Source organism: Globicephala melas, chromosome 2 (assembly GCF_963455315.2).
Source record: "Globicephala melas chromosome 2, mGloMel1.2, whole genome shotgun sequence".
NCBI classification, from domain to species: Eukaryota; Metazoa; Chordata; class Mammalia; order Artiodactyla; family Delphinidae; genus Globicephala; species Globicephala melas.
The window spans coordinates 103,333,011-103,350,716 of NC_083315.2; the positions used below are offsets into that span (position 1 = coordinate 103,333,011).

At 52.0% G+C, this 17,706-nt stretch overlaps 1 protein-coding gene across 2 annotated transcripts in view; it reads right to left on the reverse strand.

The window, feature by feature from the left end:
* Positions 1-6,987: 6,987 nt before the first annotated feature.
* SLC7A8 (solute carrier family 7 member 8) overlaps positions 6,988-17,706 on the reverse strand; it is a 56,245-nt gene continuing 45,526 nt past the window's right edge. For both annotated transcript variants that reach the window (XM_030854553.2, XM_060294586.1), the window contains 6 exons: positions 17,412-17,535; positions 14,952-15,055; positions 11,295-11,391; positions 9,439-9,588; positions 7,761-7,938; positions 6,988-7,267 (listed from right to left, as the gene is read on the reverse strand). In XM_030854553.2, coding sequence (XP_030710413.1) covers positions 7,122-7,267; positions 7,761-7,938; positions 9,439-9,588; positions 11,295-11,391; positions 14,952-15,055; positions 17,412-17,535 — 799 coding nt within the window. In that variant the 3' untranslated portion in view covers positions 6,988-7,121. The remainder of the gene's footprint in view (positions 7,268-7,760; positions 7,939-9,438; positions 9,589-11,294; positions 11,392-14,951; positions 15,056-17,411; positions 17,536-17,706) is intronic.

Consider the following 17,706-nt stretch of genomic DNA (forward strand, 5'->3'; position numbering starts at 1 on the left):
GGCCGGCCCGCCCCCTCGGCTCCCCGCCCCTGGCCGCCTTGCTCTTGGGGCACCCTTTGGGATGCTCGGCTTGCTGTCTCCCCCTGCCCTAGATCTGCCCTCTCCGATCTCCGCTGTCACCCACTCCTGTGTGGCTTCTCTCCTCCCTCCTCTGCTGTTTCCTTTTCCTTCCTCTGTAGTCAATGCCTCTTTTCTCTTCCCTTTTTTCCCCCAGCTCTCCCTGGGGTGACTCAGGGAGGGGCAGGGCGCACCGCAGAGGGAGGGATGCAGGCTTTAAAGAAATGGGGCCCCTGGCCTATTTAAGCAGTTGGGGGTACTCTGGTTAGGCTCCAAGCCAGGGTTCTGAGGTGCCCAGGAGCTGATTCTTCTGGGAATGCCTCCCCCTCCCTGTCAAATCCAGGGGATTCCAGAATCCTCCTTGAGGGCAACACCTTACTCTGAGTATCCTCCTCCCTCCAACTTCCAAAAAGTCCTGTGCAGAATGAATGCCCAGTCAGAAGGAACAGAGAAAACCCTCTTCCAGTGCTGACCCCCAGCCTGATCTGAGCTCCTCCCTGGACACGCCTCCCTCCCTCACAGTCCCCCCCTACAGTGCTGGTCTCCACCTACCCCCAGGGCCACTCAGTTCTTTTTGTAGCCCCACCTCTCCGAGCCACTCTCCTGGGTGCAAGCCACGGGGTGTTGTTTGAGGGGTTTAGGAAGTAGTGACGTCTGGGACCAAGTCATACACTAGGGCTTGTCTCATGGTGCAGAGCAGGCTCTTTTTGCTAGGTTTTTGCACAGGGTCTGTGTAACAGCCCAAGCCCTCACGAGTTTCCAGCCCGGGCTAGCTCTAGCAGCCTGGCACCATCCCTGACTGCCCAGGCTCAGCTGAGGCACCTGGTCAGGGCTTGGGCCCTGTGCCCCAGACCCTGGCAGCCCCAGGAACTGACAGCTGCACTCCTCCGGTGGCTCCGGCCCCTGGCCTGCACCGCCAGAGCCTCGGGCTGGCGCTCTGCCCCAGCCGGGTCCTGAGGGCTCTGCCCGTTTCCTGTGCCGCAGGGCTCAGGCGCTCGCAGCAGTTCAGTTTGCTCTTTTTCCTTCTGCATGGCCGTTCTCTGACCTCTCTTGGGTCCACTTCCTCTTGTGAGGCTTGAGAAGCCTTCTCTTTTGTCATCACCTCTTCCTGGGGCTCTGTTTCAGGGTCTCCAGGCGAAACCCATGGTTTGCTCTCTGTGCTTTTAGTTTCAGATGGGGGCCCCCTCTCCCTTCCCTTTTCTCTTTCCTCTGGGAACTACCCACTCCCTCCTGTCAGAGGTACCGCTGTGGCCCTGCTTTTACCTGTTGCATTTCATCTGCAAAAGGGACTATAGGTACAGTGAGAAGGAAAGGACACATAGAAATGTGTCACTGGCTCTTTTGTCACCAGCAAAAGCTGTGAGCGCCCTGTGGAGGCCAGAAGTTTTGTAAGTCGGGCACAACAAGGGCCAGGCCTCAGTGGTGCAAATGCCGAGGGGCTGTGTACAGCATTGGATGCTAAAATAAAGTATGCAGACAGAGACGGGGCGGCCTGCAAATCAGGCAATTACACCTCTATTTAGCATTCCTCCCTCCTCCCTCCCCCCCCCCACCTCTCTGTGCCTAGCTTGAGGTATTTTCTCTGAAAGCCCTGACCTGGCCTGAGGAAGTCCGCTTGCACCCGGGAGACAGATCTCAGGTCTCAGACCGGGAGATTTCTGCCTTCTCTCCATTTCAGAGGACGCTGTGGCAAACAGGTACCAAAGCTGAGCTGCACCAGTTTGGCAGCAGTGCCTCAGTTAAACACCAGGTGGTAATATTGGCCCAAAATTCAGGACTCGAGGGGCCACTGCGGTCAGGAATCAGGTGAACCGGCAGAGGGCAGCCTCCCACAGCCCTGGCAAGGGCAAGACGCCTGGAAGGAGGAAGAGGAAACATGGCCAAGATGGGGGTCTTGCAGTGCAGTTACAGGGAGAGTGGGCAGGCGGAGAGGACCAGGGTCAGGCCCTTGTCTCAGTGAGGAGGAATTCTGTTCACTCCCTGACGATGAACTAGTGATGATAGTTAAGGCCTTGCATTTTCCGGTGTTATGCTTTTTCAGTCATTGAAACATACCCTTTTCCTTGCAGACCATTTCCCTGTGAATCAGATAGGAAAGTAAGCAAGGTAGACGGTGTACTTATCCTTGCTTTATAAAGGAGGAAAACGAGGCTGAGAGGCGGCCACCCAAGGTCAGGCAAGGCTGTGGCGCTGACGTGGCGGGGGGGGGGGGGGAAGGGCAGGGGTCTAGTTCTTAAACCCCCCCGGGGAAGAAGGGCTAGGGAAAGGGGGAGCTGTGTGACTCAGAGAGCTTTCTTTGCCCTCAGTCCGGCACCCTGTGGGAGGGGGAGACTGCGTCAGGAGCGGGCGAGCCGAGGCTGGAGGAAGCCGGGAGGTGTGCAGATAGGCCGGCAGGAAATGAGAACGCTCGGAGCTCCGCCGTGGAGGAGATAAGTGATCTCGGCCCCTCACCTCTCTGGCTGACGTTGCCGCGTTTCCCAGTAACCGGGGCGCTCTGGACGTCTGGTTAGGGAAGGAGGGGGCGCTGGAGGGGAAGGGGGTAGGGAGGGCAGTGCTAGTCAAGGGCTGGGGGATTCTTGGGTTGTGCGGGGTTGCTCCGGAGCGGATGGAAGCCCCCCGCGGTCCCCTGGTCAGCAGGATCATTTTCTCCCTGCAGCTGCTGCTGCTACCTGTGTGCATTAACTGAAACAAAGCCTCTGTAGTATCTTTTTTTTTTTTTTTTTTTTTTTTTTTGCGGTACGCGGGCCTCTCACTGTTGTGGCCTCTCCCGTTGCGGAGCACAGGCTCAGCGGCCATGGATCACGGGCCCAGCCGCTCCGCGGCATGTGGGATCTTCCCGGACCGGGGTATGAACCCGTGTCCCCTGCGCCGGCAGGCGGACTCTCAACCACTGTGCCACCAGGGAAGCCCAGCCCCTGTAGTATCTTAATGACTTTGTCACAGGCCTCAGTTCAAACACCACCTCCTTCACCAAGTCCTTCCAACAGGGAGGCAGCGAGCATGTCAGATAGAACCTGGCTCAGATCTCCCTGTCACCTACCACTCGGTGACCTTGGGCCAGTTACTTAATCTCACTTGTAAAAGGGCAGTAGTAATGCCTACTTTGTCGGTTGTTTAATTAAACTTTGAATAAGATAATGTATGGAAAGCAAGTGGTCTCAGTCACGTCAGTCTCCTTCCGGCCCTCTGACCGCCCCCCTGCGGGTGTATCTGTGTCTCCCGAGTGACACGCTACCTGCAGCTTTGTCTGAAGCCTCAATTGGACAGGCATTTTTGCACGTAGGTCCCAGGCACTGCGCAGGGCGGGTCCAGCCCTGCCTGCAGACGCGCGCAGCCCAGCAGAGTGGGCAGTGATCTGTGATGTGCACACGTACGTGCCATGTGCATTCTTATCTTCTTTCCCCCAAGACTATTTGCTCCTTACAGGTAGGTCAGATACTTGTTCAGCTAGGGTGACCACATTGCCTGAACTAAAATTGAGGACAGGTGTGTTGACATATATGAGTGTTCTTACGGAGACAGTGACACAAGATATTTGAAGTCTGTGCTGACTTGGAAAATTCAAGAGTAAGTTTGCTATTCCCACAGCATATAGCAAAATCCTGGATACAATGGTTAGAGAAATATTTATTGTTCGACTACATTAATAAATGAATGCATAAGCAGCTGTGATTTCAGTGACCTCCAAAGGCTCCCAAATTCCCCCAGATCAGAGCGTCTGAAATTCCTCACATTAAAGTGACTGACAGGGTTAAGACAGCTTAAAGGCCCAGGTTAAAAATAAATGCATGTTGCCTAGGAAGAGACCCACATTTGCCCTTTTGAGCAGGTTGAAAAGATCAGCAAGTGTCACCTTACAAAAGAGAGGGGGCCCCCAGGGACAGGTGTCTCCAGGGACTGAGAAAGGTTGGGGAGGGCTGGACTTGCTGGAATGGGGTGACATGAGGAAGCCTCTGGGAGCCTGGGGAAAGGAAAAGTGTGTGTTGGGGAATTGGGGGAATCCCCAAGGGGGATGTGAAGCTTGGAGAAGGGCCTCTTGCATAAGACTGGCCTCTGCCCAGTTTGCTGTCACTCTTTTGGGACAGCCATGGGCTGGGAGATTCAGGAACCCTTTGAGATTAGATTCAGTCTTCTTTTTTCATCCCTTTAAAAGTGCTAAATAGGTTAACTGACTTGCCCAAGGACACACAGCTGTTTGGTGGCTGGGCTGGGTCTCAGAGCCAAGAGTCTGTGCCCCTGTGAATGGCAAGCCTCCAGCCTCAGTCTAGAACGCCAGCCACAAAACAGGCGTGTTGGGGCCAGGCTGGGACTGGGAGTGGAGGCATCTTGCCTGCCAGTGTCCTCACAGTGTTCCAGATGGTGAAGGTTGATGTCTTAACACACCCCTCACCCCCCCTGCCCCCCGGCCCTGCCTCCTCCGCATGTCTGTCAGCAGTGCTGGCTCTGGAATGATGCTGTCTCAGGACAGGCAGCCGGGAGGGCTGCCCACAAAGGAGGGACTCCAAGCAAGGACTAATCCTGTCAACTTCCTCCAGCGATTAACCCAGAGCGCCAGGAGGTACTTGTCCTTACCTCAACTGCTTCCTCCTCTTCCCTGATCCCTCAGCCCTCCTAGTCTTTCACTCAGACAGCTGAGTGGACCCCACCTCACCTCCCAGTCCCTCCCATCAAGCCCCTGGCATCCAGCTGGGTGCTCTCCTAACTGCCTAACCCCCCCCACCCTCACTGGGGTCTCTCCACAGGCTCAGCCTGTCCCTTCCTGATGCCTTCGCCGCTCTCCACTCAGCTTGGTGCTGTCTCTCTGTCGCCCATGTTCCCACCCTGGGTAGGGATGAGTTTCTTCTTCCCAGATAGTTTGCAGGCTCTCAGCACAATACATAGGCAGGATCTTAACACTCGTGACTTCACAGAAGCAATGAGAAAGTTTTCGGTTCAAAACGAGAGGGAGCTGTTAAAACGCGCTGGCACTGGGCCCTGGGACAGCTCGAAGCTATGGAGCGCAAGGACTTTCAGGAATGCCATCCTGGAAGGAACCTGGCAACCAAAGACCTCCCTCCTGACAGAGACAGGAAGTGCCTGGAGACTCTGTCTTGGAAGGTCATTGAATTATTAACACCACCAACTTCATTTCCATTTAAAATTTTATTACATCAACAGAAAAAAAAAAAAAACCTCACAAAACAAAACACACAACTAAAACCTAAACCAACTCAAAGACAGAAGATGATTATCCAGCTATAACTAAAACCCTCCCCGAAAAAAAAAGAACAAAACCTTAAAAATCCAAAAGAAATATAAATGCCAGCTTCAAAAATATTTATCCAAAAAGTAAGGCATCCACTTTACAAAAAAACAATAATTGAAGGTTGGAGGAATGAGAAGAGGGAACAAGAGGATGGTCCCCTGACCCTCCAGGGGCCAGCCCCAGTCTGCCTGGAGTCCACTCTGAAGGGACCACAACTCGGACCAAACCCGCATCTTACCAATGCAGGCTCAAGCAGGCTGGGTGGGAAGCTGGGAGACCCAAGTAGGCCAGGAGGACTCCCCAGGTTTTCCAGTTTCAGCAGACAGGATAGGGAGTTGGGGGAAGGGGGGGACTCCTGCTTGGGATAAAAGAATCCCAGTCCTTAGCACAACAGGTGTGGCTAGGAGGCTGCAAGGGCCCAGGGCAAACACCAGCACCTTCTTTGGAGCACAGGGAATGGCAGCTTCCTGCCTGCAGGACAGGATGGCCACAAGTCAGCAAACCATAGAGAACGGGCTTTTCCGAGAGCCTCCAAAGTGGGTACCTTCTGCCACTGTCCTCTCATCCTGTCCTGGAGGCTGTCCAGACAGGACAGTGGTGTGAGCAGAAAGGAGGGAGGGGTGATCTGAGTTGGGGGAGGAAATGGCCTTCAGAATACACTTTCTCCCCAAACAGTCTCCGAGGTGATGGGATGGGTACCTCTGGGGAGATGGGAAATAGCCCTCCCTCCCTGGAAGGCTTTTCATGCCAGATCTGACCAGAGGGCTGGAAATAAGGGGGTATTTTTAGGTCCAGTTCTTGGATGGGAGGTGACTTAAGGCTGATTTGGCTCGACTTTCAGGCATGAAGGGCTTGGGGAGCCTTCACACCCCAGGAGCAAAAGTCCAGAGAGGAGGAGAAGGGCAAGATGGGGCTGCCGGCAGAGCTGGCTGCCTGGGGCTGTGTTGGAGCATCACTGCGGGGGTAACAGGGTGGCGGGCTCCTTCCCATGGGGGTGGGAGGGAGGAGGAGAGGAGCTGCTTTGTCATTAGGAGAGAAATGTCTGCTACATTGGAAATAAGCAGCTTTCTGGCTTCAGGAAGCTTTGGCACTGAGTTGGGGGGAGGAGGCAGGGGCAAGGCTGGGTTTCTACAATCTGAGCCTTTCCCAATCTGTTCCACAGGCCCGGCCGGGGTTAGGGGAGGGGGCAGTCCTCCTGCACATTGGTCCTTAGGTCAGTGGGGAGATGCTGTCCTGACAGGAACCTCACTCTGCACAGAAGGCCCAGGCTGTTGGGGGGGAGGAGGGGAGGGGGGGAGGAGGGGAGGGGGGAGGGGGGAGGAGGGGGAGGGGGAGGGGGCAGAGGGAAGCATCACCTCTGATGTCTTCGGTCACTGGTGAAGGGAGGGGGATTTGGGTCTCTGCAGCTGACCTTTAATGGTGACAGATTTGCTCAAGTCTGTCCCCAAGTGACTCACTGTTGCTGCCACTTCTGTTGGAGCTGAGGCCTCCCTCGGGCTCAGGAATGGGGAGGGAAGGCAGCCCTGAACTCAGGTTCCTGAGGAAGTGACTAAGGGTGTGGGCCCAGGAGGGAGGGCCGTGTAGGGCACCCCGGAAGCTCCACTGCTTTAGACACAGGCCTTGGGGGTGAGAGGAGGCTGGATCTTTGGGTACAAATGTCAGTATCTTTGTTTATAGTTTCTCACCACCCACACCCAGTTCCTGACCCCGGAATGACAGAGGCAGAGGGGTGTGTGTGTGTTTGGGGGACCCAGGCAGGGCAGGAGGGCAGAGAGGGGGATGAAGGAGGAGGGAAGCGGCTGAGAGGGGAGGGTGGTCCTCAGGGCTCCTCTGCATCCTTGTCCTTGGGGGCAGTGGGCTGCCGCTGCTCCTGCATGTCTTCCTGTAGCTCCTCTGTCCCTGAGTCCTCCTCCACCTTGGGGTACACAACCATACACATCTTCTGGCTCCCCAGGGTCAGCAGCTCTGCAGGAGGAGGCCACACAGAAAGCAGATCAGCACTGAGCGTCCAACCAACCTGGCCAGCCAGACCAGGGCCCTTCCCAGCTCTCATGCCGCAGCATTTGGCCTCAGCTGAGCCGCCAGCGCCGTGAGGGGACTCCCTCTCCAGGAGACGGTCACCTCACCTACCTCCTCTGTCTCTGGACAGCCTTTTTGCTGGCCGCTCCTACTCCTCAAGGCTCCATGCCCACCGCCCGCCAATTCTAGGGTGTCTCCTGGTCTCCACGCAGCCCAGGGCAGCTGCTATAGGATGGCCACTCTGGCAGGCCTAAGGTCTGTGCTGTTCTCCTCTCCTCAGAGGTCTCTGGGGAGGCACCTGCCCTCTCCCGTCCCGACCCTTTCTCCAGTGCTCTACGGCCCCGCCTCCCGATCCTGGTGGGGTTCCCCAGCCAGACTGCTGACCACTCTCTTCCAGACCAGGGGGCCCTCTAGCCACTCAGAATCTTCAACAACTTACCAATGAACTTATTGAAACACCTGGGCTTGTGTTGCCAGTAAACACCCAAGAAATAGACAGGCACCCCTGTCAGCATGATGGCCAGGCCAGTGCCACACACCACGGGCTCCGACCACAGGCTGAAGACCAGCAGGAAGGCCCAGAACAGCAAGTAGACGACGGGGAACAGCAGGCTGACCTGTGGATCAGAGGCACCATTACCTGCACGGATGCTACGGCCCCCGGCATCCGGGCACCTTCCCCCTTCCTCACCCACAGGGAAGCGCTTGGAGGGCAAAGCTGGGTTTCACTCAGCTCTGTGGCTCCCACACCCTGAGCCCTGATGGGGCAAGTGCTGTGTCAGCAGACGCTGGCGAACGTCGGCAGTGGGACAGTTAGAGGGGTGGGGGGGCCTAGGGAGGGGACAATTCTCGTTGTCCTCCGAGGTGGGATCAAACAAGGCCTCATCATCCAGCTGTGCGCCTGTAACGGCCAGAGAAGCCCGTGTAGGTGGAGGAGCTTGCTGGTATATTGATATATGTTTGCCGAGGTCCTCGGGAGAAGGCGAGCAGGAGAAATGAGTGAGGGGCAAGAAGGAGAGGACCTGTCAGTCAGGCTCCCCTCCCCCGGCTGGCAGGATGTGGCAAATGTCCCTCCCTCTCAGCAGGGACAGTCCCAATTTGTTTCAAGGAGTTTCTGCCAAGACGAGAGAAATCAGGAAACCTAGTGTGGCATAAGGCAGCCCGGGGCCTTATTCACTTCAGGAAGAAGCAAACTCTGTGGGCTCCATCCGCTCTTGTGACCACAGGTGGGAGGCCCCTGTAGAGTCTTCAAGATGCTAGACTCATCTGCCTTTCTCCTCTTGTCCTCTCCTCTTAGAGGGTATGCGTATGGTAGGGAGATGGGGTTATTCTACTTCCTCTTCTCTCTAGCAGGCTTTCTAAGAATGGTAGGAAAGTGGCAGAGAGATTTCGAGAGCCCTCGACTCCTCAGCTGGCAGAATCTTCTAGAAGCATCTAGTCTGTGTTTCCAGAATAGGATTGTTCAAATAGCTCAGGGGTATACCCTAGTCTTCTAATTTGCAGGAGAACCCATAGCACTCTGGCATATGTTGTTCTGAGCACTCCCATCTGTTCCTATCACAAATTTATTCCTGGTACAAACGAGAGTTTCACCAGGCACCCTACTACGTGCAGGGCCATAGTAGTTTAAAAAGGGAGGATCACGGAAGGCTGGAGTGGACTGGGAAGCTTCAAGGAAGAGAGGTCCTTGAGTGTGGAAAATGGTTAAAATTTGGAGAGGCAGTTGGGAGAAGGAAACTCATTCCGGGATGAGACGGAGAGATTGCATGAGTGAACCCAGCTACCTGGAGGGACGAGTAGGAGACTGGTCAGGTTAGAAGGTCGAGGGAAAATCAGACTTTTTAAAGACTTAGAGCCATAGGAAACAAAGGAATGACAGGATGGAAGTATCACTTCATCTAACCTATTCCTCCAGCTGCAGTTTGCTCTGGTCCTGTCCCCAGTGGAGAATGGAAATGGCTGCCCCATTCACACATGGCCTTTGCTTCCCAGAGGGTCTCCCACACTCATGGAGATGATGAGCTGCGGTCAGCAGCGAGAACAAGGTGATGTAAAAATCTGAGCTTAGTTAGAACCAGTAGAGGAGGGGGAGGGGCCCCAAAGGGAGGTTCTCGCACCTTGATGGGGCGGGGGATGTCTGGCTTCTTCCACCGAAGAACTATCTGTCCAGCAATTGTGACGCCGTAGAAGAAGTAGTTGATGAAGCCCACATAGTTGATGAGTGTGTACATGTCGCTGGTGACAAGCATCAGCAGGGTGGAGATGCACTGGGGGGAGTGGGAGAAGCTCATCGGTGATCAGAAAGGCATTAGGAGACTGGAGGAGCTGTTTACTGGTCGGGGCTGTTCCCCTGCCTCTAGGCAGACGATGCCATTTTATAGCGGATCTCTCAAAATGGAGACTTTGCAACCTCTCCTAGAAACCCAGGTCATTACTAATACTTTCAACACCAGGAAGTTCTTTCTCACCACATGGGTGATAATCAAAACATTTAACCACAGATACAGCAGGTACAGCATGGGCACTAACCAATCAGAACAGATACTGGCTGTAAACAACTGGACTGGCCACACTGGTGGCAGCCGGCCCTATGCCACCCTGGTCTTATTTATACTTCTTCCTTGGTTGAAGCTCAAGCTAATTTTGTTTTTTTTAATCCCTTAGGGAAGGTTGTTAACTGCAGATTAAGGCTTTATTCTTGCCCTCATCCTCTTTTCCTGGTTGAGTCATCTAATTTATTTTTCTTCCTTCCTTTTCTTTTTTTTTTAAAAAAATCATAAACAGTTATATAGCACTTCTTAAGTGTCAGGTTCTTTCTTTAGCATTCTACAAATATTAACTCATGTAACCCTCATAACGTCCCTGTGACGTTTTCTTGATAGAATTCACTTTCTAACTTCAAAATCATCTCAGTGGCTCTCTCGGAACCATGTTCTTTCCCTCTGCTAATTTGTTTCAGGCCAACAGAAGGCTCGGTTCTCCTGTAAGATCTGATGGTGGAAATAATCGGGAAGATTTTAAGAGATGAAAAAGCCAGATTCTTACTGTACTTGCCTTGCAGTCATAGGCCTGCACCATTGGCTTAAACTGAAAAAGGTTTGTGGCTCACTGGGAGCACTGAGTCTTCTCCAGTTGCCTTTCACCACTAACCAACCAGGATGACCTTCTTCCTGTATCTGAACATTCTGAAATTCCCCCTCATGTTGTACAGCGAATGCCCTTCACTCCTGAGAGCTCTACTACCCTGGTCTAACTGCTTCTCTGGTGAACCAAAATCATTTTTGATATTTTAGTCAGGATCCAGAAAGAAAAAAAAATAACCCCAAAGACTCATCAGGAACAAGTCTTTGCTCCTTCTGTTTGCTCTCTCTAAATGCTTCTACTCTGGGGTAATTCCACCTCCATTTACCACCATTTCCCATTTACCCCTCCCATCCCTAGTTTCCTTTTCTCCATTTTCGGTTTACCAGTTTACCAGTCTTCCTTTATGATTTTTCTTATTTGGTGTACCCTGAGACCAAATTTGTTTCAGTGATGTTTCCCAAGAGCCTGGCAGAGCCTCCTTGAGCAGGAGGGTTGATGGGGAGGGCTGGGAGTGTGCAGTGATCAGCCAGGAGCAGAGGCCCAAAGCTACTACCCTGTGGGTAACAGGTGCAGGGGGAGCCAAGAAAGAAGTTTCTTTGTGAGGTTGTAAAATCTTGAAGCAGCCACTTCAGTCTGACCCAAAAGTACGGGAGAATGAAATGAGCCAGCCTGGGAACCTTAAGGTATTTCAGGACCCAGGGTCTCTCCTTGCTATATCTCTTGATGTTAATCAGGCCCATGTATATACCATTTGCCAGATTATTTACGGCCCAGAGAAACCTAGGAGCACAAGGGTGACAGGGGCGTGTGTGGGAACTGTGAACTCCCAGCTCAAAGCAGCACAAAGAGGGAGGGTGTGTGTAGGGCTGGCAGAGGGAGGGAACCTTACTGTGAAAAGCAAGGCTGGGATTGGGGTGCAGCGCTTCACGTGGATCATGGCCAACACACTGGGAAGGTGGCCCTCCCTGGCTCCAGCAAAGAACAGCCTGGCAGAGAGAAAAGCAGGTCAGCCTGCGATGGCCCATGGACCATCCCAGGATGCTTCCTCCCTAGTCCGGCTCCCTCATCCATGCCCACCTCTGCTCACACAGGAGCATCCCCCCTCCAGCCAGGTACCTGCCTTCTCATGCACACCTTCCAGCCCACTAGTCAAATGACCCACGTTCACAAGGCAGGTGCAGGCAAACCAGAGGCAGTCAATGGATATAAGTGGATGGATTCTGGAGTGTGGAGACCCTGAGTGTGGTCTGGGTGGCTTGGGGTTACTGATGACTGTGCTGTCACTCTGTGGGTCTCTCACAAAACCTGGAGTGCTGTAGGAGTAGCCTCTCTCCTTTGCCTAAAGCTTTAATCCCTTTAAAAATGTGCCTCCTTCCTCCTCAAGGGATATAGGTTCTTTGAGACATGGGGACCAAACTGTACATGAAAAGCCTTAAAAACATGCCTATCCTACTCAGGAAGTAGCTGCCTTTGTGGGGTGGGGAATGGGTGGTAGACCAGGAAGGGACACGTGAGAACTTGGGGGATATGTGGAAATGTTCTATATCTTGTTTTGAGTGGTAGTTACATGGTTGTCTACAATCCTCAAAACTCATCAACCTGAACACTTACGATCTGTGTATTGTATTGTATGTAAATTATACCTGAACATTTATATCCTTAAGCTACTTATTCTATTCTCCCCCAAAATCCTGAAGAAATGAATAGAGTTAGTGAAAGGTGTACATACAAAAATATTGTGATGATAAAAAAGATTGGAAATACCCTAAATGCCATAAAGTAGATGATTACATAAACTATGGTATATCTATAAAATGGAATATTATGCATACCTAATGCTTTTGAAAAAAAAACTGATTGTGTGAGAATATGCTCACAATATAACATTAAATGAAAAAAGCAAGATAGAAAACTGTACGATTCCATGCCGTATGATTCCTATTAACTAAGATATTATTTACAGGCATGTAAAAACATTAAAATATCAACCAATTACCTCTGGGTGGTAGAATTATGAGTAAATTAAATTTTCTTTCTTAGATTTTATAAATTAAAATTTTTTTTAAATAGACAGGAAACTTATAATTAGAATAAACTTTTTTTGTTTCTTTCTTTGTTTTTTGGCTGCACCGCGTGGCGGCTTGTAGGATCTTAGTTCCCCAACCAGGGATCGAACCCGGGCCCTCAGCAGTGAAAGCACGGAGTCCTAACCACTGGACTGCCAGGGAATTCCCCCAAAATTATTTTTTAAGTTAAAAAAATTAAAATTTTATTTTGAGATAATCATAGATTCACATGCAGTGGTAAGAAATAATGCAGAGCGACCCTGTGTATCCTTCACCCAGTTCTCCCATTGGTAACATATTGCAAAACTATACTACTATTTCACGACCAGGATATTGATGTTTACAAATTCTTTTTAAAAAGAGAAATTTTAACATAAAGAGCAGCCTTCTTCTTCTTTCCTCTCCTAAGAAAAAGAGAGAATACTGTAAGCTGTTATTAGGAAATTAGGCCACTTTTCATTGGAAATTAGGCCACTTTTCCTTTTTTCTAGGGCTTTGTAGGGAAAGGAGCACCTAAGCATTGAGAGGAAGGGGATGGTGTGATGGGGACAGAAAGGAACAGAATCAGCACACTGGGGGGTCTGAAGAGAACTGTCACTTTGTGATTTGTGTATGGGGGAGAGTGGAGCGGCTCCTCAGAAGCATGGGAGTCGATTATGGTCCCAAGTACCCGTATGTACACCACCAGTTGCCATCATCAACTACCTCGTCCTGTGTCACTAGTTTCATGCAGCCACATGACATCGCCCCTCTGCAGTGCAGCCTCATGCACCCAGTGGAGCCCCAGGTGCTCTGTGGGCCTCACCATGCACATAACCAGGGTCCCAAGTTCACATCCCTCCTCCACATGCAGCCAGGACCAAGTGGAGCTGGCAGGTCCAACAGCATTGGCAAGTCAAGTTCACAAGAGACAATCCTTGCCCAGCTAGCCGACCACAGAGGAGACATGACATTAAGCGTGACACACACGCACACACGCTCCTACTCCTCAGGAAGGATCATCCTCTCCATACCCCCAAACAGAAGAGTAAGAGAGAGAAGGAGGGAAGGAGGCAGGAAGGCAGGAAGGGAGGAAGGGAGGAAGAGAGGAGGGGAAGAGGGAGGGATGGAGCAAGGAAGAAAAGGAGGGAGGGAGGGAGGGAGGAAGAAAGAAGGATGGAAGGAACTGGAAAGATGAGTTGAGGAGGCCTGCCGGGTGAGCTGTGCCTCTGAATCCGAGGCCGAGCGCACCGGGCCGCCGCCTCCCGCATGCACACATAGCTGGACCACATGCACGCAGACCGCTGCTCGGCCTACCCGAGGGACAAACCCCACTCTAAAGCGACTGGAGCCAGTCACTCTCCTTCAATAGATCCCAGAGAGCCTCATGGGTCACTGCTCTTCCACCGCTTGCCCTCGGCTGGGGCCTCCAGGTGGTCACTGCTCCTGTGTAACACGCACACGAGGTTGCCGTGGGTGAGTGTCGGAGGGTCCTGGGGTATGGGGGATGCCCACACTCCCTCTTTCTTGCCCTGGGTCCTGAAAACATGACACTCCCTTGTCATTTCACAGGAACTCCTCCCCAATGTGACATTGGCTTTGGAAGCAGCTGAATTCGGGGGCTCACTGCTTTTGCTGTATCTTTTGAGTAGGACTGTGCCCTTGGAGGAGGGGGCTTTCTAAGAACCCCGGGAGGACCCTTTGGACCACATCAATGGAAATCATCCAGCATCTGCCAGCCTCAACCGCCCATCTGGAGACAGCAAAAAGGGACATTAAGAAGGGGGCAGACGTCTGGATGTGTGCAGGCGGGGGCTGGGGACTCCTGGGCCCATTCATGCTTCGGGCTTTCCAGAGTGTTTGGGGTAGGGGACGTGGCTTTGGACAAATGCTTTCCTTCCGTTCTTCCCCACCCATCTCATTTCACACCCCTACCCGGTCTCATGGGTGGCCACACAAGGGCCTCCTACAGCCACCTGTCAGTTTAACAGGGAGGAGCCTGCACCCGCAGGGAACTCAGAGATGAGCCCATTCGATCTGTAATCTGGGCCCAGAACTTTCATGAGGCCAGCCAGAGGCCCCAGGCATAGGTCCCTCCCTGGTCCCTTTCAGAGTGGGGTTCCTTTCCAGCCAGCACAGCCTGCTTCCAGGCGAGTGGGAAAGGGGCTCTGAGGCTGCAGGCAAGGCACTGTTCTGTTGCCAAGCACACAGCCTGGGGACTCCTCAGCCCCCTGCTCCTCTGGACATGAGGTGGGATGGCGCTTCTTGCCACCGCAGCTAAAGCCACACACGTCGTGCGTCACCACACGAGCAGCACAGGCTCCTCCGTGTCCACACAGACACACGCACACGCCCTCGTGTGAGCAATCACCCCCTGCAAGGTCACCACCCAGATGCCCATACAGAACCCCGCTGACGGAGACAAGCCCCCCCACATATACACAGAGCAATATGCACAGCAGAGTGGCCTCTGGCCCAGGAAGGGCCTGGACGGCACTCACCGGGAGGAGGTGAAGAGGGACCCATTGACTCCTCCAAATGTGGACAGGGCGACGGAAATGGGCATGATCCAGGCCATGACCCCTAGGAGCTTCTCTCCAAAAGTCTGGGAGAGAAAACAAGGGGGTGAGCATAAAAGGAGAGGTCACAGCCTCCCACCTGCGTGTCACTGCTGGGAATGTTCCCTCCCAAACCCACCCCTGCTGAAGTCCTTGAGAGGAGGGACCACAGCTTCCCTGCCCCAGCCCCTCCTGCACCCCTACTTCCCTTGGTGATGACTATACCGTGGGGATTCAGTAATGTTTGGGACTGACTAACTAATGAACGAGACTGTGTATGGTGGTGATAATACAATAAACAACTAACATTTGCTATCCTTGTTTTATGGATAATGAAATTGAGGCACAAAGCAATTAAACAGTTTGCCTAAGATCACACACCCAGGAAGTGGAGGGCCAGGACCAGAAACCAGCTGTGTGAGTCCAGGCCTCGCGTACATTATACTAGAGCGACTTGGGCAGGCTGGGTTTCAAATCTTAGCCCAACATTTAGGAGCTGTGAGACCCTGAGCAAAGTTCTTAATCTTTGAGCCTCAGTTTTCCCATCTGTAAAACAGAGATAAATCCTAATTCATAGAAACAGAAGATATTGTGTGTGGGGGAAGTGATAAGAAAAAACCACTACGTAGGCCAAGAAATAAAAGGTGGTGAAGCTATAGACTAGTCTTCATGTATTGAAAGGATAGAGGGACTTCCCTCGTGGCGCAGTGATTAGGAATCCGCCTGCCAATGCAGGGGACACAGGTCCGATCCCTGGTCCAGGAAGATCCCACGTGCCGCGGAGCAACTAAGCCCGTGCGCCACAAATACTGAGCTTGCGCTCTAGAACCCACGAGCCACAACTACTGAAGCCCGTGCGCCTAGAGGCCATGCTCCGCAACAAGAGAAGCCCGCGCACCACAGTGAGGAGTAGCCCCCGCTCGCCGCAACTAGAGAAAAGCCCGCATGCAGCAACAAAGACCCAACGCAGCCAAAAATAAATAAATAAATTTATTTATTTATTTTTTAAAAAAGAAAGGATATAAAATGTTGGGGAATCAGCTTTTTCAACATTCTCTGAGCCAAGTACATACTTGATTTATAGCACATTTGTATTTATATATAATTTATAGCACATTATGAGGATGGGGTTGTTTAGAAGCGCTGTCCTGCTGGGGAGGGTTAGTGGTCATGTGAACAGGCTGCCACAGGACAGTGGAGGGCCTCTTTTTTTTATGGTCTTCAGAGATGAGACACATGATGACAGTGGCAGTGTGGGGCTGTGGCCCAGGTGAAGCCACATGAGGGAACTGCATGGCTCCCAGGTCTTTCCCAGATATCAAGGACCCCAATGCCTTGGACCTGTAAGATCTCTTTCCCCAAAGAGCACAAACTGCATATGCTTTTCCCTAATGAGGGAAGGAGTCAAGTTGTCCAGGTGAGGATACGGAGGCAGAGAGAAACTGCGAGTCTTGTGCAAGATTATGTCTTGCTAAGGAGGAGCGCATCTCCTTTATACAATCATCATATTTAAAGTTTAAAGTGCCCTAAGGACTTCCCTGTGGCAAGTGGTTCAGAATCCACCTGCCAATGCAGGGGACATGGGTTCGAGCTCTGGTCTGGGAAGATCCCACATGCCGTGGAGCAACTAAGCCCGCGAGCCACGACTACTGAGCCCATGCGCCGCAACTACTGAAGCCCACATGCGTAGAGCCTGTGCTCCGCAACAAGAGAAGCCACCGCAATGAGAAGCCCGCGCACCACAACGAGGAGTAGCCCCTGCTCGCCGAAACTAGAGGAAGCCCATGCACAGCAGCAAAGACCCAACGCAGCCTAAATAAATAAATAAATAAATAAATAAAAGTTTAAAGTGCCCTAGATCAGGAGTTTTGTAGAGTCAGATAGTAAATATTTCCGTTTTGTAGGCCATACAGTCTGTGACAATGACTCAGTTCTGCAGCTGTAGCTGCCCATCACAACCTGGCCATCCTATTGCTCCTGGGCACCTGAAGACGTGGCTTCTGCCCTGAGGACCTGAGAAGACTTCCAGTCCCACAAAGCCATGGATCAGGGGAAAGTGAGGGGGGCTAAGCCCGCAAGTCTATATCATCATTCCCGGTTTGAGGGCATGGGAGTTTGATTTCTTTCTTTCCTTTTTTAAAATTGAAGTATAGTTGATTTACAGTGTTTCAGATGTACAGCAAAGTGATTCAGCTATATATATATTTATATATAATCTCTATATATAAAGATATAAATATCTTCTATTTCAGATTCTTTTCCATTATAGGTTATTAAAAGATATTAAGTATAGTTCCCTGTGCTATACAGTAGGTCCTTATTGTTTATCTACTTTATATATAGTAGTGCATATCTGTTAATCCCATACTCCTAATTTATCCCTCCCCGAGTTTGATTTCTTACCACAGCGACTGCGTTTGATGCCAGCAGCTCCTGGGGGGACATTGCAGTGACATAAGCGACATTGGCAAAGACATACACAAATGTGACCAGTGGGATGGAGATGAAGATGGCTCTGGGAAGATTCCTGTAGAGGGAGAGGAGGTGAGAGGGGGAAGGCCTGGCACCTGGGACCACCTGCCTCGTCATGGGGTCCAGGGAGTGCCTTCTGTCTTTCTGCACGAAGTTGTCCTTGCAGCCTTCTGCGATGCTCCCTCTCCCTGGGGGGTGGATTTTGTCTCCATATGGGCAGGATAAT